The sequence below is a fragment of the Monodon monoceros genome, unplaced genomic scaffold (assembly GCF_005190385.1).
Source record: "Monodon monoceros isolate NGI ecotype Baffin Bay Population unplaced genomic scaffold, NGI_Narwhal_1 Super_Scaffold_21, whole genome shotgun sequence".
Classification (NCBI taxonomy): domain Eukaryota; kingdom Metazoa; phylum Chordata; class Mammalia; order Artiodactyla; family Monodontidae; genus Monodon; species Monodon monoceros.
In genome coordinates, this window is record NW_021703778.1 from 15729889 (window position 1) to 15754194 (window position 24306).

General features: G+C 37.4%; 1 protein-coding gene across 1 annotated transcript in view; it reads right to left on the reverse strand.

Moving 5' to 3' along the window:
• The window catches only part of MALRD1 (MAM and LDL receptor class A domain containing 1), a 579678-nt gene that overhangs the window by 488019 nt on the left and 67353 nt on the right, over positions 1–24306 (reverse strand). Inside the window, exons 9-12 of the mRNA XM_029239293.1 lie at positions 24075–24167; positions 23103–23310; positions 14368–14517; positions 2109–2206 (exon numbers count right to left, since the gene is read on the reverse strand). Of these exons, the coding sequence (XP_029095126.1) occupies positions 2109–2206; positions 14368–14517; positions 23103–23310; positions 24075–24167 (549 nt within the window). The remainder of the gene's footprint in view (positions 1–2108; positions 2207–14367; positions 14518–23102; positions 23311–24074; positions 24168–24306) is intronic.

Below are 24306 nucleotides of genomic sequence, written 5' to 3' on the forward strand. Positions count from 1 at the left end.
TATTATCAATCAATATGTTCCAATTAGGAAGATCGGCTGGATTTTCTGATTACTCAAGAAGATAAAAATTTGGTTTGTTAGCTTATTTTGTAACTTTCATGAAAGAAAGAATCCCACATTACCACAAACTTATAAAACAGTAACAGTATATTCTTAGAATACTCCTAGGGAAGAGCACTTTGTCCATGTGTATCTCAGACTATAAATAACCTCTAACAATCTAATAGTAATTCTAAGCTGGAAAGTACTATGAAGTAATCCAAATATCCCTCCCTCTAACTCAAAGATTACCAACATTCAAGCAGATGCAGATAAAAGGGAAAAAACAAATACCTCTCTGGCAGTCTATAATACTCTTACTTTTCCACAAACCAAGGCAAACCTCTAAATCAGTATCCAAGGCCTTGGAAGGTTGAGGACTTGGTTCTGAGAGATAAACCACCAAGTGTCTAAATTGTCCACTGCTTTCACTGAGGCTCCACCCCAATAGCTCCCACAGGTAAGCTCCAAATTTAAGCCACAATAGAGAAAAATGTCCTCAAGTAGAAACAACCATAAACTGTGGGTCAATCCCTATGACCACAAATTAATGGCTACCCACATACAACAATGGGAAATGTAGATCATCTTTAAAAAGAAGAAAACTGTTTGATTTCTCAGTGAGTCTCAGAATTTTTAATAAGCTCTTAGTGTTAGTGTTCACATTTCTGTAAAAGAGGCAGAATTAACAAATTCTATTCTTTTTTATCCAGTGTCGTTAACGAATTTAACAACAGCAATTGCATTGCTTTGGTATATGACCTTAAATTAAAGTTCAGTAAGCCTGTAAAGTACTTGTAAAGAGCAAGTAAATGCTTCAGGAGTTCTCAAAAAAAAAAAAAAAGAAAAGAAAAGAAAAGAAAAACGTACATCTATCACATAAGAGTTAATTAAAATAAACCAAAGGTGGGAGACTCTAGAGTCCATCTGGGTGAGGTGGAAGTGGAGTCCAGGCAGTTGTTTTAATCCAAATTCCCACAGAGAAATGGGCAGCAAAAACCAAAGGGGAAAAATAAAGAGGACAACCTATTAAGAGTTCTGGACACTGTCATTGAGAATTATATCAAGCTGAAAGTATAATGAAATTTATACTTTAGTTATAAAGGTCTGATGATCTGTAATTTATCATCAGGAATGCCTGTGTTAGTACTGTAACCCTGCATTTCTAGGTGATGAATTTAGTGCGTGGCACTATTGATCCCTTCATTATTTTCTGATAGCCAAGAAAAAAAAAAAAAGCTGAAATCCTAAAGGCTTAGGGACATGTCAGAACTCTCAAAAGGATGGAAAGCAAGGCAAGCTGAACAGAAGCATCTAATAGGCATTCATGTTATGGAAAGTAAAGGGATTATGTTTATTGAACACCATAACCTGCCAAATACTTTTCCAGGTGCTTTACTTAATCACGTTTGAATTCTCACAACCATGTGAAGAAGGCAGGCTGACACTATGCTTCCCGTGTGGACACTGAGTCTCAAAGGAAGCATATCATTTGTGGCAGAACTGAGATTGGAACCAGTTGGAACTAGGTCCACCTGACTCCAAAGTCCCTCTTCTTTCTTCTCTGTTGTGCTGTGGAAATGACCTGAGCATTTTATCCCTTGGTCTGTGTTTACCTGGCACCAGAAGGACTAACTGAAAAAATAAAATTTTGGAAATGTAATTATTTTTTCTGTACATATTTATCTTTCTTTATTCATCCTTTCATTTTTCTTTCAGTAGAACTTGTTGAACTGCTTTTATTTTCCTCAACTAACACTGCTGGCCAAGATAACAAGCAGTTTGGGCAACCTGTATTCACAGCTTTAAATTATTGAAAGAACTACATGGAAAGAATGCAAAATGACAGAAATATTTTTGAATAGGCCCCCCAAAAGAAGGGTGTAAGTTATATACTGCAAATGTCTTTTGGAACGAAATGACATTTCATGTTGAAATAGCTCATATAAATCTCTCAGTTTATTGTGAAAATATTAGTAAAACGCAGCCGGCATTTACTAGCTAGAGTAACCCAAGCTTAACAGTTTACAGCTACAGAATGGCCAATGGAAATTCCAATAATTGGGTACCTGACACGGGGTAGAGGCATTGAGTGATTTTGTAAGAACAGGACTTCCAAGCTTGGCCACTGCAGGTGATCGATGTGCCCCCAAATAAATAAACGATCCTGCAAAAACAAACGTAAAGCCATATGGATACAAATTCTACTATTGGACATTTAGTCGTTCTTTGCGCTAACGTGCATACATTCAACTGTGAATCAGATAAAGAAAATTACATTTTTACTTCTTTACCGTTAAGCTCTGTAGATAACCAAAAAGTGCTTTCATATGAATAACATTAAATCTAAAATAAAACCCAACTGATGAAAAACAAGCTCTTGATCTAAGTCCTCTCAACAAATGCTTATTGGCTTAACTCACGTCATAGTTAGAAATCAAATTAAATGAAGCTTCTAAGTTTACAATTAGATATTCAACATACCCTTACAAAATTCCCATGAGACATTTGCTTGTAACTTTCTTCACAATGTACTGAAGGATACGAGCCTATAGAATGAGTTTGGTTTCTCCTGGGGCTTACATGTTTGACACTGCTGTCTGTGCTAGTGGGGATGAAAGCTTAATTAAAGATCTAATCTAGTGTTAACAAAATAACTGCTTCTACATTTTAACTACAGTGGATGTGCTCATGGCAAATGTACGGGGGGGATAAAATCTCTTAACAGCTCAAAGGATCACACATTCTGAACAGCTGTCAGGGGTAGCTTCATTGAATATTGAAAATTTACAAGGAAGGTTATGCTAAACAATGTCAAGTCCTGATCCTGCCCTTTGATAATCATAGAGTGATGGGCAACTTGTAAAGCCAACTATTTTGATGAAAACAACACATTCAGAAGGTGATTTTCTTAGACACAGATCAATGCTGACTGCACAGAATGAAAAGGATTTCAGAATTAAAACATATTACTTTACAGATACCACCACATGTCTAACCAAACAACCAAGGTTGCAAGTCAGCAGTGTGGTCTCTGAGTGGGAAAAATAGAACCCAGTTTATATGGGTGTTAAATCTCAAAGCCAATTGGGAAGGATAAAGATCACTGTTCCCAAAATCCAAACTAAGAGTAACAGAAACAGTATATATGAGCTCATTAAATTCTCTATTTCCCCTATAAAAGAGTAGAGTAGGAAAAGATGATTTTGAAAAATTAAACCAGCTTAAAAATCCTTTACTTGAGGTTCAAGTAAAACTCAACTGAGTATTGTCAAAACATAAATTAAAATTCTAAAAATTAGCATACATTCAAAGATCTTACTCCCTTGGTCATTTAAAACAATATGGATGATTTCAAACAAGCAGTTAAGGAAGGATGAAACATATAAACACTAAAACTCCAAAATCTAAAAGAAGCAAACGGTTTGAACAAATTGATTATGCCACAAAAGTAACTGGAAAAGTGATAGGAAAAAATCTAACAGAACATATGGCCCTACAGCTGAATTTTATTTAATTTTATTTAATTTTTAAAGAATAAATACTTGCACATGACTTGCATATATCTCAGGTCTTAGAAAAATATGGAGAGCTCCCTGACTCATTTTAAGATGCCAGATATCTCTAATGTTAAGAATGATGAAAACAGAATAAAAATAAAGCAATATCACTCATGATCATACATACAAAATTCAAATTAAAATGTTTCAATTGCACCTGAAATTCTTATCAAAAAATAATGTATCCTGACAAGTGAGCTTTCCAAGAATAGAGGTTTGATTTAACAGACCTATCAACAGTCAATTAGATCAACAAATTAAACAGTAAAATCATAGATTCATATCAACAAATATTGAAAAGACTATGAAAAACAGTCAGCCATTCCAAATAACCTCAATAAAATATTTTAAAAAAACACTTAATAAAGATTAATGACCAACCTCAAAATAAATAACATTTTCAATGGTAAACAACAAAACTATTTTAATTAAAATGAGAAACTACCTAGAGAATTGTGTCACCATTAGTAATTAGAGGAAATATGAGATAACATTAATTATCTTGGACTAGGATTATTTTCTAAATCTAGTAAATGTGGAAGTCAAGAGAATAAAATTTCTAGTAAACACAATAGAAAAATAGAGAGAGTTCCACATGTATTGCCAATAATATAATTGTGAGAATAGAAACCCCAACAGATTCTATCTTTTAATAAAGACAAGTATTAATAAGAGAATTTAGTAAGGTAAATAGAAACAGAGAAATACTTTTAAGTCATTTTTATTTATTTTAGCAGTAAGACACGGGATTTAGAACGGTAAGAAATATTCTACTCACAGTTAACAACAATAATACAAAATATGTAGGAATAAATTTAACAAGAATGGGACAGGACTTATATGAAGAACATTATAAAACTCCATGGAAAACTATAAGCCTTCTGATTAAATGAAAAGAGATAACATGTTATTAGATGGAAAGATGATATTATGAAAATATTATGTTAGTAAAAACTGATGTGGAAGCTAAAAGCAATCCTGAGAGAATTTTAACCAAATATTTGAAAAACAGATAATACTGACTTAAAGTTTATATATGCAGGTTAGGCCTAAAGATACTGAACTCTGACCCCAGACCGATGTACTTCTAGGAATACGTCTCTGGATTTATTTTCTTGCAAGCCTGCTCCACAGAATACACTGACTTAAGAGACCTGTGTAATTACAATATGCCAAAGAAAGTGTTCCTGTTAATCTGAACTGTTCGTTGTAAAACTCTTGTACACCCATATACCCCAGAGGGGCTAGCTAACCAGCACAGTATAAAAATAAAGAATGGAGGGGTGATTTTTGGCTGTGTTGGGTCTTCGTTGCTGCGTGCAGGCTTTCTTTAGTTGTGGTGGGCAGGGGCTGCTCTTCGTTGCAGTGTGCGGCCTTCTTGTTGCAATGGCTTCTCTTGTAGCGGAGCATGGGCTCTGGGTGCACAGGCTTCAATAGTTGTCACACGGGCTCTAAAGCACAGGCTCAGTGGTCATGGCTTGGTTGCTCCGCTGCATGTGGGATCTTCCTGGACCAGGGATTGAACCCGTGCCCCCTGCATTGGCAGGTGGATTCTTGTCCATTGCACTACCAGGTGTATAGTGAGGAGGAACCAAGATGGCGAGTAGAAGGACATGATCTCATTCCTTCTTGCGAGAACACCTGAATCACAAACAGCTGCTAGACAATCATCGACAGGAAGACACTGGAACTCACCAAAAAAGATACCCCACATCCAAAGACAAAGGAGAAATCGCAATGAGACGGTAGGAGTGGTGCAATCACAGTAAAGTCAAATCCCATAACCGCTGGGTGGGTGACTCACAGACTGCAGAACACTTATACCACAGAAGTCCACCCACTGGAGTGAAGGTTCTGAGCCCCACGTCAGGCTTCCCAACCTGGGGGCCCAGCAACGGGAGGAGGAATTCCTAGAGAATCAGACTTTGAAGCCTGGTGGGAATTGATTGCAGGACTTTGACAGGACTGGGGGAAACAGAGACTCCACTCTTGAAGGGCACACACAAAGTAGTGTGCACATAGGGACCCAGGGGAAGGAGCAGTGACCCCAGGGGATACTGAACCAGACCTACCTGCTAGTTTTGGAGGGTCTTCTGCAGAGGCAGGGGGTGGCTGTGGCTCACCATGGGGACAAGGACACTGGCAGCAGAAGTTCTGGGAAGTACTCCTTGGCGAGAGCCCTCCCAGAGTCTCTCATTAGCCCCATCAAAGAGCCCAGGTAGGCTCCAGTGTTGGGTTGCCTCAGGCCAAACAACCAACAGGGAGGGAACCCAGCCCTACCCATCAGCAGTCAAGCAGATTAAAGTTTTACTGAGCTCTGCCCATCAGAGCAACAGTCAGCTCTACCCACCACCAGTCCCTCCCATCAGGAAACTTACACAAGCCATTAGATAGCTTCATCCACCAGAGGGCACACAGCAGAAGCAAGAAGAACTACAATCCTGCAGCCTGTGGAACAAAAACCACATTCACAGAAAGAGAGACAAGATGAAAAGGCAGAGGGCTATATGCCAGATGAAGGAACAAGATAAAACCCCAGAAAAATAACTAAATGAAGTGGAGATAGGCAGCCTTCCAGAAAAAGAATTCAGAATAATGATAGTGAAGATGATCCAGGACCTTGGAAAAACAATGGAGGCAAAGATCGAGAAGATGCAAGAAATGTTTAACAAAGACCTAGAAGAATTAAAGAACAAACAAACAGACATGAACAATACAGTAACTGAAATGAAAACTAAACTAGAAGGAATGAATAGCAGAATAACTGAGGCAGAAGAACGGATAAGTGACATGGAAGACAGAATGGTGGAATTCACTGCTGTGGAACAGACTAAAGAAAAAAGAATAAAAATAAATGAAGACAGCCTAAGAGACCTCTGGAACAACATGAAACGCAAAAACATTTGCATTATAGGGGTCCCAGAAGGAGAAGAAACAGAGAAAGGACCAGAGAAAATATTGAAGAGATTTTAGTCGAAAACTTCCCTAACATAGAAAAAGAAATAGCCACCCGAGTCCAGGAAGTGCAGTGAGTCCCATACAGGATAAACCCGAGGAAAAACATTCCGAGACACATAGTAATCAAATTGGCAAAAATTAAAGACAAAGAAAAATTATGGAAAGCAGCAAGGGAAAAATGACACATAACATACAAGGGAACTCCCATAAGGTTAACAGCTGATTTCTCAGCAGAAGCTCTACAAGCCAGAAGGGAGTGGCATGATTTACTTAAAGTGATGAAAGGGAAGAACCTAAAACCAAGATTACTCTACCTGGCAAGGATCTCATTCAGATTCGATGGAGAAATCAAAAGTTTTACAGACAAGCAAAAGCTAAGAGAATTCAGCACCACCAAACCAGATCTACAACAAATGCTAAAGGAACTTCTCTAAGTGGGAAACACAAGAGAAGAAAAGGACCTACAAAAACAAACCCCCCAAAATTAAGAAAATGGTAATAGGAACATACATATCGATAATTACCTTAAACGTGAATGGATTAAATGCTCCAACCAAAAGACACAGGCTTGCTGAACGGATACAAAAACAAGACCCATATATATGCTGTCTACAAGAGACCCACTTTAGACCTAGGGACACATACAGACTGAAAGTGAGGGGATGGAAAAAGATATTCCATGCAAATGGAAATCAAAAGAAAGCTGGAGTAGCAATACTCATACCAGATAAAATAGACTTTAAAATAAAGAATGTTACAAGAGACAAGGAAGGACACTACATAATGATCAAGGGATCAATCCAAGAAGAAGATATAACAATTATAAATACATATGCACCCAACATAGGAGAACCTCATTACATAAGGCAACTGCTAACAGCTGTAAAAGAGGAAATCAACAGTAACACAATAATAGTGGGGGACTTTAACACCTCACTTACACCAATGGACAGATCATCCAAAATGAAAATAAATAAGGAAACAGAAGCTTTAAATGACACAACAGACCAGATACATTTAATTGATATTTATAGGACATTCCATCCACAAACAGCTTTCTTTTCAAGTGCACACAGAACATCCTCCAGGATAGATCACATGTCGGGTGACAAATCAATCCTCAGTAAATTTAAGAAAATTGAAATCATATCAAGCATCTTTTCTGACCACAACACTATGAGATTAGAAATGAATTACAGGGAAAAAAATGTAAAGAAACACAAACATATGGAGGCTACACAATACATTACTAAATAACCAAGAGAACACTGAAGAAATCGAGGAGGAAATCAAAAAAAACCTAGAGACAAATGACAGTGAAAACACAATGATCCAAAACCTATGGGATGCAGCAAAAGCAGTTTTAAGAGAGAAGTTTATAGCTATACAAGCCTACATCAAAAAACAAGAAAAATCTCAAACAATCTAACCTTACACCTAAAGGAACTGGAGAAAGACGAACAAACAAAACCCAAAGTTAGCAGAAGGAAAGAAATCATCAAGATCAGAGCAGAAATAAATGAAATAGAAACAAAGAAAATAATAGCAGAGATCAATAAAACTAAAAGCGGGTTCTTTGAGAAGATAAACAAAATTGATAAACCATTAGCCAGATTCATCAAGAAAAAGAGCGAGAGGACTCAAATCAATAAAATTAGAAATGAAAAAGGAGAAGTTACAACAGACACCACAGAAATACAAAGCATCCTAAGAGACTACTACAAGCAACTCTATGCCAATAAAATGGACAACCTGGAAGAAATGGACAAATTCTTAGAAAGGTATAACCTTCCAAGACTGAACCAGGAAGAAACAGAAAATATCAACAGACAAATCACAAGAAATGAAATTAAAACTGCGATTAAAAATCTCAAAACAAACAAAAGTCCAGGACCAGATGGCTTCACAGGTGAATTCTATTTAGAGAAGAGCTAACACCCATCCTTCTCAAACTCTTCTAAGAAATTGCAGAGGAAGGAACACTCCCAAACTCATTCTATGAGGCCACCATCACCCTGATACCAAAACCAGACAAAGATACTACAAAAAAAGAAAATTACAGACCAATATCATTGATGAATATAGATGTTAAAATCCTCAACAAAATACTAGCAATCAGAATCCAACAACACATTAAAAGAATCATACATCATGACGAAGTGGGATTTATCCCAGGGATGCAAGGATACTTCAATATACGCATATCCATCAATGTGATACACCATATTAACAAATTGAAGAACAAAAACCATATGATCATCTCAATAGATGCAGCAAAAGCCTTTGACAAAATTCAACACCCATTTATGATTAAAAACTCTCCAGAAAGTGGGCATAGAGGGAACCTACCTCAACATAATAAAGGCCATATACGACAAACCCACAGCAAACATCATTCTCAGTGGTGAAAAACTGAAAGCATTTCCTCTAAGATCAGGAACAAGACAAGGAAGTTCACTCTCACCACTATTATTCAACATTGTTTGGAAGTCCTAGCCATGGCAATCAGAGAAGAAAAAGAAATAAAAGGAATACAAATTGGAAAAGGAGAAGTAAAACTTTCACTGTTTGCAGATGACATGATACCATACATAGAGAATCCTAAAAATGCCACCAGAAAACTACTAGAGCTAATCAATGAATCTGGTAGAGTTGCAGGATACAAAATTAATGCACAGAAATCTCTTGCATTCCTATACACTAATGATGAAAAATCTGAAAGAGAAATTAAGGAAACATTCCCATGTACCACTGCAGCAAAAACAATAAAATACCTAGGAATAAACCTACCTAGGGAGACAAAAGACCTGTATGCAGAAAACTATAAGACACTGATGAAAGAAATTAAAGATGATACCAACAGATGGAGAGATATATCATGTTCTTGGATTGGAAGAATCAATATTGTGAAAATGACTATACTATCCAAAGCAATTTACAGATTCAATGCAATCCCTATCAAATTACCAATGGCATTTTTTACGGAACTAGAACAAATCATCTCAAAATTTGTATGGAAACACAAAAGACCCCGAAGAGCCAAAGCAGTCTTGAGGGAAAAAAAACGGAGTGGGAGGAATCAGACTCCCTGACTTCAGGCTATACTACAAAGCTACATTAATCAAGACAATATGGTACTTGCACAAAAAGAGAAACAGAGATCAATGGAACAAGATAGAAAGCCCACAGATAAACCCACACACCTATGGTCAACTAATCTATGACAAAGGAGGCAAGGATATACAATGGAGAAAAAACAGTCTCTTCAGTAAGTGGTGCTGGGAAAACTGGACAGCTACATGTAAAAAAATGAAATTAGAACACTCCCTAACACCATACACAAAAATAAACTCAAAATGGATTCAAGACCTAAATATAAGACCAGACACTATAAAACTCTCAGAGGAAAACATAGGAAGAACACTCTTTGACATAAATCACAGCAAGATCTTTTTTGATCCACCTCCTAGAGTAATGGAAATAAAAACAAAAATAAACAAATGGGACCTAATGAAACTTCAAAGCTTCTGCACAGCAAAGGAAACCATAAACAAGATGAAAAGACAATCCTCAGAATGGGAGAAAATATTTGCAAACAAATCAACGGACAAAGGATTAATCTCCAAAATATATAAACAGCCATGCAGCTCAATATTAAAGAAAAAAACAACCCAATCCAAAAATGGGCAGAAGACCTAAATAGACATTTCTCCAAAGAAGACATACAGATGGCCAAGAAGCACATGAAAAGCTGCTCAACATCACTAATTATTAGAGAAATGCAAATCAAAACTACAATGAGGTATCACCTCACACCAGTTAGAATGGGCATCATCAGAAAATCTACAAACAACAAATGCTGGAGAGGGTGTGGAGAAAAGGGAACCCTCTTGCACTGTTGGTGGGAATGTAAATTGATACAGCCACTATGGAGAACAGTATGGAGGTTCCTTAAACTAAAAATAGAATTATCATATGATCCAGCAATCCCACTACTGTTCATATACCCACAGAAAACCATAATTCAAAAAGACACACGCACCCCAATGTTCATTGCAGCACTATTCACAGTAGCCAGGTCATGGAAGCAACCTAAATGCCCATCGACAGACGAATGGATAAAGAAGTTGTGGTACATATATACAATGGAATATTACTCAGCCATAAAAAGGAACGAAATTGGGTCATTTGTTGAGACATGGATGGATCTAGGGACTGTCATACAGAGTGAAGTAAGTCAGAAAGAGAAAAACAAATATTGTATATTAACGCATGTATGTGGAAACTAGAAAAATGGTACAGATGAACCGGTTGGCAGGGCAGAATTTGAGACACAGATGTAGAGAACAAACGTATGGACACCAAGCGGTGAAAGCCACGGTGGGTAGGGATGGTGGTGTGATGAATTGGGCGATTGGGATTGACATGTATACACTGATGTGTATAAAATTGATGACTAACAAGAACCTGCTGTATAAAAAAATAAATAAAGTTCAAAAGTTTTAAAAAAAAAGAATGTAGGGGTCAGTCTCCCCACGTTAAGCTTTCCAGGCCAGCCTCAACCTCACCTTTTGCAAAGGATGCACCCCCTTAATACAATTGCCTGGAAGGGATTCCTTACATGCTGTGAGAACATTTATAATGACTTTATAATGAATTTAGGTAAAAAAAAAAAATCACAAATATTACCATTAAGAAGTAAGAAAGAAATCATAAAACCAATGAAAGGAGGTTTGGATCAGGAATGCAAGAATGGTTTAATATTTGAAAAATCATTTTATTAGAAATAAAAATGATAATATCACGATCATATGATTATCACAACATAATGCTGAAAAAAGCACGTGAAAAGTTTTAACATGCTTACATATATGTGTGTATATATATGTGTGTATATATGTATATATATATAAACTTAACACACTATGAATAGAAGGAAACATCTTTGTTTTTCTTTTAACATCTTTATTGGAGTATAATTGCTTTACAATGGTGTGTTAGTTTCTGCTGTATAACAAAGTGAATCAGCTATACATATACATATATGCCTGTATCTCCTCCCTCTTGTGTCTCCCTCCCAGCCTCCCTATCCCACCCCTCTAGGTGGACACAAAGCACTGAGCTGATCTCCTTGTGCTATGCTTGGAAACATCTTTATCTGAAACAAAACAACCTTTTAGGAACTATAGCATTCAAGGCTGAATTACTGACAGCTTTTCCCCTAAATAGGAACAAGACAAGTACAGCAGCTATCACAAGCTCTATTTAACATTTCTCCAGAAGTCCTACCTAGGGCGATAAAACCAAAAAGAAAACAGAAGGCTTAAGATTTAGAAAGAAGGAAGTAAAATTGTCATTATTTGAAGACAAAGTAATTATGAACCCAGAAAGTGTGGAACATTTATAAATTCTTAACTATAATAAAAAAAATTAACAAGGTCATTGAATACAAGGTAAGTATTTAAAAATATAATTGTACTTATATATATAGCAACCAAAAAAATTAAGTTTTTAAAATGTGACACAGTAGCTGCAAAAATATTAGAAACCTAAGAAAATATTAGCAAAATATTTTTTAAATCTATGCACTGAAAGCTTCAAATATTTAGCAAAATTAAAGATCTAAATAAATTGAAAAATTAGAAACATTTGAAAAATCATTTTTCAGTGAAAGACAAATCAAGGTTACACACAAAAAATCATTTTATACCCATAAGTTTTTTAAAAATTAAGAGAATATAATGTCTATTGATGGTAGGCAAATAGAAAAAAGCACTCCTTTTTGCTGCTGGAATTTTAAGTATTAAAATTTGACGGGAAAGTACATATCTTTTGGTAAAAATATAGGAGTCTCATTTTTAGTCCTTTACTGCATAGAATAAAATCTCCCCATATAAGAAAATGCATACATGTACGGATTTTGCAGCACTGTCATAATATTGTCACTCAATAAGAGTATGGCTAGATATATTATGGCATATCCAGACCAAAGAAGTAAAGCAAAAAAAAACAAAAAGAATTAGGCTTTTTCTGTTTCCAGGCAAGGTTGAGTATCAGGGACCAGATTTAGCCTTCTGTCTAACAGTAGCAAAGAAATCAAAACGATATATACTAAATAATAGTTTTCAAATGTAGGGCAATCGGAATGTAGAACCACAGGATAATGATCTCTGAGAGGGGAAACAAATGAACTAAGCCATACAATTTCCCCAGCTTACTGCCTAAACCGCGTTTCCAGCTGCCATTCAGGGAGGGGAAGCCAGGAGGAGTGTGGTGGTCTCCTCAAGTTGAAAAGATGGCACCTCGGGGAGACTCAAGTGGCTACAGTTCATAAAGCAGAGTTCCAGGAGGGGAGAGCTGCAAGGAGAGAGAGCTCCAGAGACCTCCAGAGAGCTCCCCCCAAATTTCCACCTGAGTACTGACCAGGGCATGGATATAAGGAAACTACCTGAGGCTGGAGGAAAACCTTCTAAAAGGGGCAGTTGAAACATTGCCTCAAGGTCACAAAGGGCCAGAAATAGTAGGGTCTTTTCACTAACCAGAGTGGAAACGTTAATTATACATAGGAATTGGAAAGAGTGCTCAAGTTAAATGAAAACTTATATCCAGACAAAACCTGTAGGCAAATTTTATAGAATATTCATAATCACCAAAATTTAGAAACAACCCAAATATCCTTCCATCTGTTTACACCCAACTCTAGTAATATGATATACACTCAATAACTGGTTTGAGAAAGGAAAAAAAAAATCATTATATGAGCTTGGAGGAAATGTACTATTAATACATATAGTTCTAATAATTAACAGTCTCCTTCCTATCATAAACTTTAAATTTAATCCAATCTGTCACAGAATCTTAAGGGAAAAATGAGACTCATTGGCACAAAAGCAACAATTAAGATCTCACTCCACTGTTAAATAATAAGCTGCATTTATAGTTTTAGATAACGGATGGATAGCCAAAGTCTCCCTTCCATCCCCTAACATCTTCCCCAACTAACCCCAATTTTCAGTGGCTAAAGACACAGTCAATACTGTTAGTTTTCACATACTTCTTGGGAAATCTCAAAGGAGAAACAAATATAATAATGTCCAGTGGGGTTATACAAGCTTAAAGAGGATCTACAGTACAGTTGCCTTATTATAAAGTTAATATGATACTAATGTACCTTTGTAATGTTATCCAAACAAAACAAAAACGGAACAAAACCCTTGTGTTTTCCTTGGAGCTTCACAAACCCTTATTGGAATGCCATATGCAGCTATGGTTGCTCTATTTTAAGGGGATATGTAAAAATTGTACTGCTGATTAAAAGTATATATGCGGAAGAAGTAAGATTGTTTATTACAAAGAAGCCATAAGAGTGATTACATTGCATTCAAGTATTTGTAGATTTATTTTAAAGAGAGTGCTAACTCTCTGTTCTCTGTTCTTAGAAAAAGGATTAAACGATTTTTCTTTCTGTTTAATGAAATTTGGATTGCTCTAAAAAGAAGACAACCCTACTATACATGATTCATGACAACTAGAGAAAATTACCAGAAGACTTTTCCCCTCTTCATGCCTTCAATCCAACCTTTTAAAAAGTGTAACAAAAAGTTTTGTTATTAAAACAATGCTCCTTTCAGGAAACTCAATTAAGCACAAATTATTAAGTTGATCAGGACAATTTAAAGCAAGACAAACCAGAGTTCCATTTATAAAGTCTATAGATAGAAGTGAAAACACATAGTATCATCATTCACAACAGGAAAGAAAGACAACAATTTTGGGGGGGAAGGAAAAAAAAAAGAGGAAAATGTCCTACCATGATTTGTGTTTGTTGTGTTCTGAGCATCAGGAAGATGGTGGTCTACACTCGTCAACCTTTTCACGAATTCCCAGTGTGAATCTTCTTCTGTGAGAAATGGCTCCCAGCCACAGAAACCAGACTCAAAGCCACACCTGAGATGATTTGCTGTTATGCACAAAAAGAAAACTGGTAAGGAGAAATGAAGGGGGAGCAAGCAGGGAAACACTGACTCTATGTTAGCCAATCACCTTAGGCAGTCAGAACTGTCACTACACTTCGTAAAGAATGTTTCCTGATCATCAGAGTAGTTTTACTTTTTCCAGCCTCACAAAGTGTTCCATGTGCTGTGTGAGGCATTGCCCCTCTATACTTTTCTGTTTCCAAGCCTGGCACATTCCACCCTGGTCGGCCATCTCCACTGCATTTAATGAGGCAGGGTGAAACTCTACAGCTTTTCAGAGGTCAGCACCTTAGAATTCATTCTATTATGCTACTTTAACAGCTTCTCAAAAAAAAAAAAAGAAAACAATCCCTAGCCACTTTGCATTGCAGGTAAATTAGATATTTTGAACTTTGCTTTGTTTCCCCTTCTTAATACACAACTTAAAAAGTTGAAAAATACTTAAGTTCCTACATTTATCACAAAGCACGACTTCTAGAGAAAGTCGGGATTTGGGGTAAGCTTCCTAGGCACCTTTCCTAGCTGTTTCACCGAATTAATGAGGAAGAAACAAAAGTTTCAGCAGACTGGGCCATACACCAGAAGTTCTAACAACTTGATTTGTGCTTTCAAGAAATTAGCTTTTATGTGTTTAAATTTTCTTTTCCTGAAAAAAGAATCATAGTATCAGCCTATCTGAGTTTGGGGGATAAATTAATTAATTTAAAACATATTTCCAGGTATTTCTCTTTATGCAGACACATTTTCATAACATATCATATCATATCATATCATAACATAACATAATGAGAGGACAAAATAATTCTTGGTCAGAAAACACCTAAAGTTTTGACAAGCTCCCTAACATCACAATTCTATTATCTTTAATAAAAGTAGTAATAGATGTGTTCCCACTGAGCTCCAAGTATGTGTCAAGTATTTTGCATATATTGCCATTTGTTTTCACAAATACCCTACACAGCAAGCATAATTATCCCCGAAAGATTTTCTTTTTGAAACTTTAGCACTAAGCAACTCACCTATGGTAAGTTTTAGTAAATGGAATGTCCAGGCTTTGAGCTGTTTGACACCAAAGCTTATACTTTGAAGCCTCCCTGCACCTGCAACTCTGTCTCAAAATTTAAAAGACTGCTTCACTGTATGCTTGCTCTTAACCATTATTTTCAGTTTTAAATAATGTGAGCAATTTTATCAGCATATTGAATAAGCCCACTATATCTTAATAATCAAAGGATTTGCAAATTTCTATAAAAATGGAGGCCTGGTTTCATGACCAGATATTTCATCACTAACGTGTCAACTCTTAAAACACTGAAGCGCACTTTGCAAGGGACAGGGCCACTTAAATTTTCTCTACGTGTAAATTAAACGTATAGTTCTTAGAGCTATGCTTGTTTCGACAGTCATATAATGGATATATAATGAAAGATATTTTTCTTTACAAGCAAATATTATTTTCCCCTTAAATATATTTCCCCAAAAATAAAAACAAGCAAATTAACTATCATATAATAATGAAAACATGTTGCACATCACCTCATGGTGAATCAACATGACAAGGAGATGCTGTTCACCCACATAGTACTTAGCTGGAAATCTATTGCTTCTGGATGTTTCTTTTCACAGCTCTGGCTACAGAGTTGATAAGCTACTGTTATTGATAAAAAGTTAATGCTCCAAGGAGAGCCTCTTCTGTTTTGTGACAGTCTTAAGAACCTATGACCTAGCTGTGACTGTCTCCCTGGACATCCAGAAAATTCTCTGGTCTAGTTCTTTGGTCCTCTGTGAACTTTGCCACCTGCGAAGCCACCTCCCAGCCCTTCTAAGTCAGTTGGTAGAATGTAGAAATAGACAAGATTTGAAATATATATTTGACCTCTGAAATGTGCTTACAAGTTGCAAATTCTTGGTCGTGAACTTGGTCAAGGAATCCTTCCACCTCCCCCACCTCGGGTACCCTCAATTCCTAAATGCACACATCCTTGGAACAGAAAATCTTCCATCTGGGTTGGCCCAGGATTGTCCCAGTTTACACCTGTTGTCCAAGGATAATAATACCTCTCCTCTTTCCTCTCAAGTGACTCTGGGCAATAAATTCAATACTGCCCTGCTGGGGCAATAAATTACATATTAATTCACAAAGGAAGCAAGTCCATGCAGATAACAATCTTATTGTTATATGCAATGGTGTGAAATAGCTGTAAGACCAATGAGTGTGGAAATGGAAAGTCAAAGTCACCCAAGCATCACCAAACCCTTCCTCAGACTCTTCACATCTGTGCCTGTGTCACTCAACTGCAAAATGCAAAGGCGATTTCAAGATGAAATAACTTTAGATTGAATAAATGTTGAAATTTGGCTTTAGGAGAAAAGTTCAAGCCATTTATTTCATTACCTGGATGTTTTATCAGTTAAAATGTCAATCACCGCACTTTCCACAGAACACTAAACACCACTGTCCTTTGAAAAATGAAAATTAATTTTTAAAATCCATCACTATAAAGATATATGAAAGCACAATGGTGCAATCACCTCTGTAAAAATCTTGGTGAACTTCTCATGTGTTTTTACCAAAGACATTCGTTCCAGTACACTTCAAAGGACTTGTTTTAAAGCTAAATATTCTAGAACTTAGCTGCACTATAAAATACAAGTCAAGCTTCAAACCAAATATTAATGGAAGTTCTTCCATTAATATTTCCCCTACATAATTCAAAACATTTAAGGTGAAGTTATAAATATCTGAAGAAAGCCAAGAAGGCCAAACACATTCTAGCAGTTAATAAATGTCTTATGAAATCACGTGTTAAATGTTTACAAAATCTAAAAAATCATGTATTCATATAAACAAAATGTATTCATTACAAACAGTGATTTTGATTATTTGGTTGCTTTTATTTAAATTTCTGTGACTACAAAACACATTTCACCATCTCTAATCAGGAGATGAGATATGCCACAGTTCATAATTTTAGTGAAATTTCACTGACTTCATCAGTTAGAGTAATATTTTTAAATTGTGGCAATGCTTTGTCTTGCATATTTAACCACTGAAGCATATTAGCAGAAGAAAAAGAATTTCATTGTGGCGGCTGAGGAAAATTCTGGATCGTGAAAATTAAAATATTTATAAACTCTCCAGTTTGGAAGTAAATCAGTTCTCTATTACGTAAGAAAAAAGTTTGCATGGGAATGCTCCATTCAATAAGCATATATTAGGCTTTAATATGATTATAATATATAAACATTTTGTTAATATTTATTGAGAACCTACAAGGATCTTTTCTCCACTAAATATACATGTATTTCCCTTACCCTCAGGAAGTATTGTTAGTATTCAATATTTATTTTTCAAAATATGGAAGACATCCAGAGACAGTATCACAGTAAAGATTAAATGCATTGCACTGGATTCTTGGTTTAAGCTTCTTTCACTTGAATATTGTACCAACTTCTCCTTTGAAGTGTAACAATTTATATTAGCAGGTTAAATGCTCTAACAACTCCTATTTATTCAATTAAAAGCTTTTTTCCCCATGGAATTGTCCAAACGTTTTTGATTTAAACACACATCTGTCAATCCTGCCATCCTTTTTGGAACATACACAGTCTTTTTCTGTATGTTATGATTGAAAATTAGATATATATATATATATATATATATATATTCAAAATTTTATTGTGGTAAAAAATACTTAATATAAAAATTACCTTTTTAACCATTTTTAAGTGTACAGTTGAGTGGCACTAAGCACCTTCACACTGCTGTACACCCAACACCATCGTGAATCTCCAGAACTTTTCCATCCTCCCAAATCCAAACTCCATACCCATTAAACACTTAGCCCCCATTCTTCTCTTCCCCTCACCCCTGGCAACCACCATTCTGCTTCCCATTTCTATGAATTTGATTCCTCTAGGTAAGAAGAATTATACAACGTTTGTCCTATTGTGACTTGCTTATTTCACTTAGCATGTCTTCAAGGGTCAGCCACCTTGTAGCGTGTGTCTACATGTAAGCATTGGGTATATTTTCTTTGTACGTTGTTCAGCTAGTCAGTTTGTACCTTTAGATATGTCTGGCACATGTTATATTTTATTAGAAATGTTTTAAAACTATATTGCATATTTATTTTATTCTTAAATGTCCCTATTTTATACAGGATCATGTTAATAACGATCAAAAATCTATTGTTTGGAATCATGCAGTATTTGTCCTTCTGTGACTAGCTTATTTCACTTAGCATAATGATTCCACTTATATGAGGTACCTAAAATACTCAAACTCATATGTTATTCAGTCGGTATAAAGTTTCAGTTATGCAAGGTAATGTCTATAGTCAACAATGCTGTATTATGCACTTTTGTCAATTGTTTTGCAATACTTAATGCTTTTAAAATACTTTTGCAATACTTAATGCTTGTCAAAAGTACAGCCTTTTGTGAAGTATTTTGAGAAGGGAGAAGCAGAAAGGAGGAGCATGAAAAAAAGCTCACTTGTCTGCCACTAACACCGGTTCAGCAGGGCCTTTTTTATGTTCATGTGAACGATGTATTTGAAGCTGAAGGTGCTGTGGAGGACAGGCGTTTCCTGTGCATCTCCTGCACCAATCGTGAGGATGGAGCCTTTTAGGGTGGAATTGGCAAAGTTTTACTGGACAAGAGCGTCTAGACTGTTTAGAACTTTGACAGGTGACATCCTCCACCCGGTAAGGGTTAGATGACTTCGGCCAAGTCCTACAAAACTGCTTGAAGTAAACCTCGTGAGCGCGGGGTTCACACCTCGCACCTCCACTTTCCCATCCTTGCAGTAATCACAGCCTTCTTCCTGCTCTAAGAACTGGAAACTCCCGCCGCGCTCCTCGCTGGCTCCGGGCTCTAGCCACCACCTGTTCCCGCAGCGGCCAGCTCGCCTCGGTCAAGATCACGCTGTCTGGGACCTCCCCACCGGAGGCGGCTGCTTCAGGCTCCTGGGAGAACACCTCCCCAGGTCTCCCGCGGCTCCCAGATCACCCACACCGTGGCCTGGGCCAAGCCCTCCTCCAGGGACCTCGGCCATTGGGGCGCCTTCCTCGGCGACACCTCTCCTGCCTCGGGGTGTCAGAGATGGTGGCCCTCCCTCTCCCTCCGGCGCCTCCAGCTCCGCTCGCCCTCTCGGCCCCTTCAAGGAAGGTGATGTGGCGGGATGCGAGGACTCGGGACAGCGCGGGAAGCGCACGCGTCCCGGGGCACCGGCCTGGGGGGATGCCCTGCTTGGGGAGGCCCCCAACCTGGGTGCCCTGCGGGGGAGGCCGAGCCGCCTGCACCCGCACCCTCAGGTCCGGGATCACAGGGGCAGGGGGTCGCGGGTCTGCATAGCCCCCTGCACCGTCCCAGCGAGGGCTGCACCGAGATGTCGTGGCGCGTGTTCACCTGCAAGGGCCCATTGAGGCTGCTGACTGCAGGGCGAGGCGGGGCCTCACCTGCGGCAGGTGGTCCGTGAACCTTGCCCGCTGGGAGATTTGGAAACACTCAGCGGCCCTCAGCTCACCGCAGCCCCGGAAAGACCACGAGGTTGTGCAGAGGATGTGGGAGGGTAGCGCCGGCTCGGGTGCCGCCAGCGGCCCTGCCCAGCCGCGCCCTTGGCTTTGGCTGCCAGCGGATAGGGGTAAGGATCCTAGCGGGGGGCGCAACCTGGTACATGCAACCGTCCAGCACCTTGGCCTCCAGGGCACCCGTATGCATAGCCCCACCTAGTTAAGAAGATAAATCTTGCGTCAAGTGTTCTTACTACAAAAGGGGTGGGGGGAGGGCAGAGGAGGACAAGGAAAACTTGGGAGGTGAAGGATGTGGTGACAGTTTCACAGGTGTATGCATATGTCCAAACTTATCAAACTGTATACATTGATTTTGTGCCGATTTTCATACAATAATTATACCTTAATAAAACTATTTTAAAATGTATTGTTTGGAATTATAATGCCCTTAGGGATTAGTGAAGTACTGGGAGTTTTGTTTCTATCATGAAAGGCCTCCAATTTGCCTCTTAAGACTACTTTTTTTTTTATTGCCACCTGTTTTCTCTCTCAGCCATCTCTTCAATTCTGAAGTCTTTTAGGAACAGTGGTTCTCAAACTTTAATATGCAGGTGAATCACCTGGGACATTGTTAAAATGAAACTCCGGATTCTGTAAGGCTGGGTTATATCCTCAAGTTCTGCATTTCAAAGGGACTCTCAGATGCTGCCGCTGGTACTGCTGGTCAAGGGAGTAACGCTATAATAGCAAACTCTAGCAAAACCCATTTTCCCTTTACCATTAACCGCTTTTGAAAAGGCACTAGGCTACAGGCTCAATCAACTACACTTGTCAAAATAGTATAAAAGTAAGAGGAACTTGGTAAAGAAAGAACACCTGAGTGAATGTGCCTTTTGCAAAAATCACACTGACTACAGATACCAACTGACAATATTCATGAGTTAATATTTACCGAGTCTCCAGAGTATGGTAAGTACTCCTGGTGTATTCAAACTATTATCTATGAGCTACAGCATTCTGGAGATTCATCCTATACTGGGATACAAAGAAGATATAAAAGCACTTTCCTTGTGCTTCATGAACTTTAAAACTCTATTTTTAAGAAAAATTTGTATAACAAATTCAAATTTGTAAAATATAAATTTAAAAGTATGTGGAAAATGTTTCAAAGTGGCTTTAACTTTCAAAGGAAAGCCTCTTAATTTGTAATAACATATGTATGCATGTGTATATATGCACAATATGTTAAACACTTTAGTGCAGAAAATAGTGTAACGTTATATCAATTCTAATAATTCAATTACTATATAAATAATTTCCTCAAAGCAAAAATGATTGTACAAATATTTACATGAAATACTCATGCTGACATCAAAGTATATGGATATTTTATAATATGTAACACGGCTACCTTTTTTTTTTGGTCATATCCCTTACATAAGGTTGATCTCAAGCAAGCATGACAGGTTTTCTTTGGCCAAATGAGCTTACATTGTTTGGAATACTTATCAGACTAAGAAGTAACACTATCTGTTGATAAGCACGGCCATCTGTCCCTGAATTCACACAAAGGAAATGGCAGGATGGTATCAAGATATACTCTATGGGGAAAATGCCAGATAAGTAATCAATAAAACTTCAATAAAGGAGGAGAAATGGGAAAATATGTCCAAAATCAAATGCTAAAGTATCTACCAATACTCTAGGTGGAATTTGATTAAGAAAACCAGTTAAAAGGAAAGCCTTCACCAGAGGAAAAAAAGGAGAGAAGAAGCTAAGTTTCCATATGTAGAATTGAAAAGATAAGAAATATACTTGCCTTCAGTTATTGGAATTGAGAATAATACAAACCATTAGAAAGGTGAATTTCTCCAAAAGAAATGAACCAAATTGTCTGTTAAAAAGCATTTAAATGAAGCATAAAGAGGAATGTGACACTCACATTGGAGAAAATGAATGGCCCTCATATTTTTTAATGAACAAAAAGAGATGCACCGAAAATATCCACAGAGATCCTATTGGTAAGGAGATTATTTTGCTTCAAACTATGGTTAAGACCAGGTGTCTGAGGAATTAATTGAATTCCTGCTTACAAACAGGCAGAGGATTTCTCGCTTGCTTTCCCATCTTCCCTTTTCTACACCCCAGTCCACTGCTGTTAATAAAATGCTTACTTGCCCATCAGCAGAAGCATTTTCATTAAAAAGGTGTCATTTATCTTACTGCCATACTTTTCTTTTGCTCAACAAAATATATCACTAAAATAAAACACTGCAGCAAAATAAATGTCAAATTTGTAATAATTAAAAAACCCTCTTGTTTGTGACATAAAAATTGGATGCATTTAGTTTTAATTCATTTTTAAACAGACACAAGTATCTTAGTTGCTAAGTTACCTCATATGAGAACCATCACGTAGGTTGTAAATTACATTATATTTCCTTTCTAATACAACTAGGTTTGAATAGTAATGGAATTTCTCATCATTACTCCTATCAAAGACTCTCCATAAACGGTCTGAAATGAAGTTGTTGGGCTTTTTTGCCTAGTCATGAATACCAACCATGGCTGACATGATTTCTATGTCACCATGGTTGTCTGGAAGGCCATGGCAGCCCTTCTCCTCTTTACCCTTTCCCCACAGCTTCCTACATGATTGGTCAGAATGGAAAAAGCCCTACATTTAATAAAGGTTAGCAATCCATAATATATGTCTCCAAAGAGAAGAGTACGAATAGGTTCCCTCTCCCATCCATTTTCCTCTTTAATCAACACACACACACACACACACACACAAACACACACAACTAATCACAACTATTCATTTGTTGAACAAATAGAGAGATTTCAAGTGTTAGCAAAAAGCACCAAAACATCATAGAGATGTAGGATAGAGACGCCCACGAGGAATAGTAGTGATGGCTTCAGAATGAGAATGTACATTCATCTTACTTCATACAAATTAAATGTACCTTGCTCAAGACAAAGACTCTTAAATCCAAGTATAGTCATGAATGTGAGCATATGAGTGCGTGAACCATTAATTTACTTACAGCAAGTCGCTGGATCCTCATCACTCTCATCAGAACAGTCCTGCTGAGAGTCACAGACCAATTCTTGGGCGATGCACTGGCCGCTGGCACAAGTGAATTCATCAGCAGAGCAAAGCTGTCTGGATGGGGCCTGTGCACAGGCGTAGACCCAGAGCTCGTCTAGCCCAATAAAACCTTTCTGGCTCAAAATAGTCCCTTCAAAAATCATCTTCAGGGAAAAACAAAGAACAATTTGTGAGCTTACAATCTCTTCAAAAAGACCCAAAAACGAATAATAGAGATTAAAGAATTATTAAGAAAAAGGCCTGTTTAAAGAGCAAGCAAATACAACTAAGAATAAAGTTCCAATTTGATCAGCTTGACCCACACACATAAGACTGATGGGCACATTAGATCCACTGAGGCCTCTGAGAAACAACCCATGATCTGACGAAAGCATCCCATTTAACCACCGACAACGTCCCTAACTGCAAACTTGTTGTTTGGTCATCTTCACAGCCCTCTTACTTTAATATTCAAGGAAAAGAATAAATGTTAACACTACTTATACTAGAGCTATAACTGCATTTGGTTTTTTAACTACTAAAATTAGTTATTGCAATGCATGAAGGGAAATGGCAGGCAGACAGTAAGATACACAATAGAACATTTAAAAGAATAAATTTAGGGCTTCCCTGGTGGCACAGTGGTTGAGAGTCTGCCTGCTGATGCAGGAGCCTACGCGTCCAGAGCCTGTGCTCCGCAACGGGAGAGGCCACAACAGTGAGAGGCCCGAGTACCGCGCAAAAAAAAAAAAAAAGATTTGACCTGAGTAGGGCTAGGTACAATGAAAAGTAATTGCTCTCCCCAGATATACAAGTCTACATCCCTAATTTCAATGCTAATTTAAATTAAGCAATGGGTGATAAATTCATAACTACAAAGCTAAAAATTAAACTCATGATAAAAAATACTTGTTTTTCCCTTTTATACCTGAAATGTCTTCAGTCCTTCTGGTATTAACACATCCGCTTTCACCCATTTTCTGTGAGTTGATATGTTGTATGTCCAAAATATTTCTTCTTCCTTTGATCCAAAGAAAAAGACATCGCTCATTCCCCAAATTCTACTCTCATAGTTATATATGTGCTCTTTTAATTATATTTCAGTAGATTTTACCCTACCTGTAGGATATTAAGTACTAAGAAATCTAAAGTATTGGTTA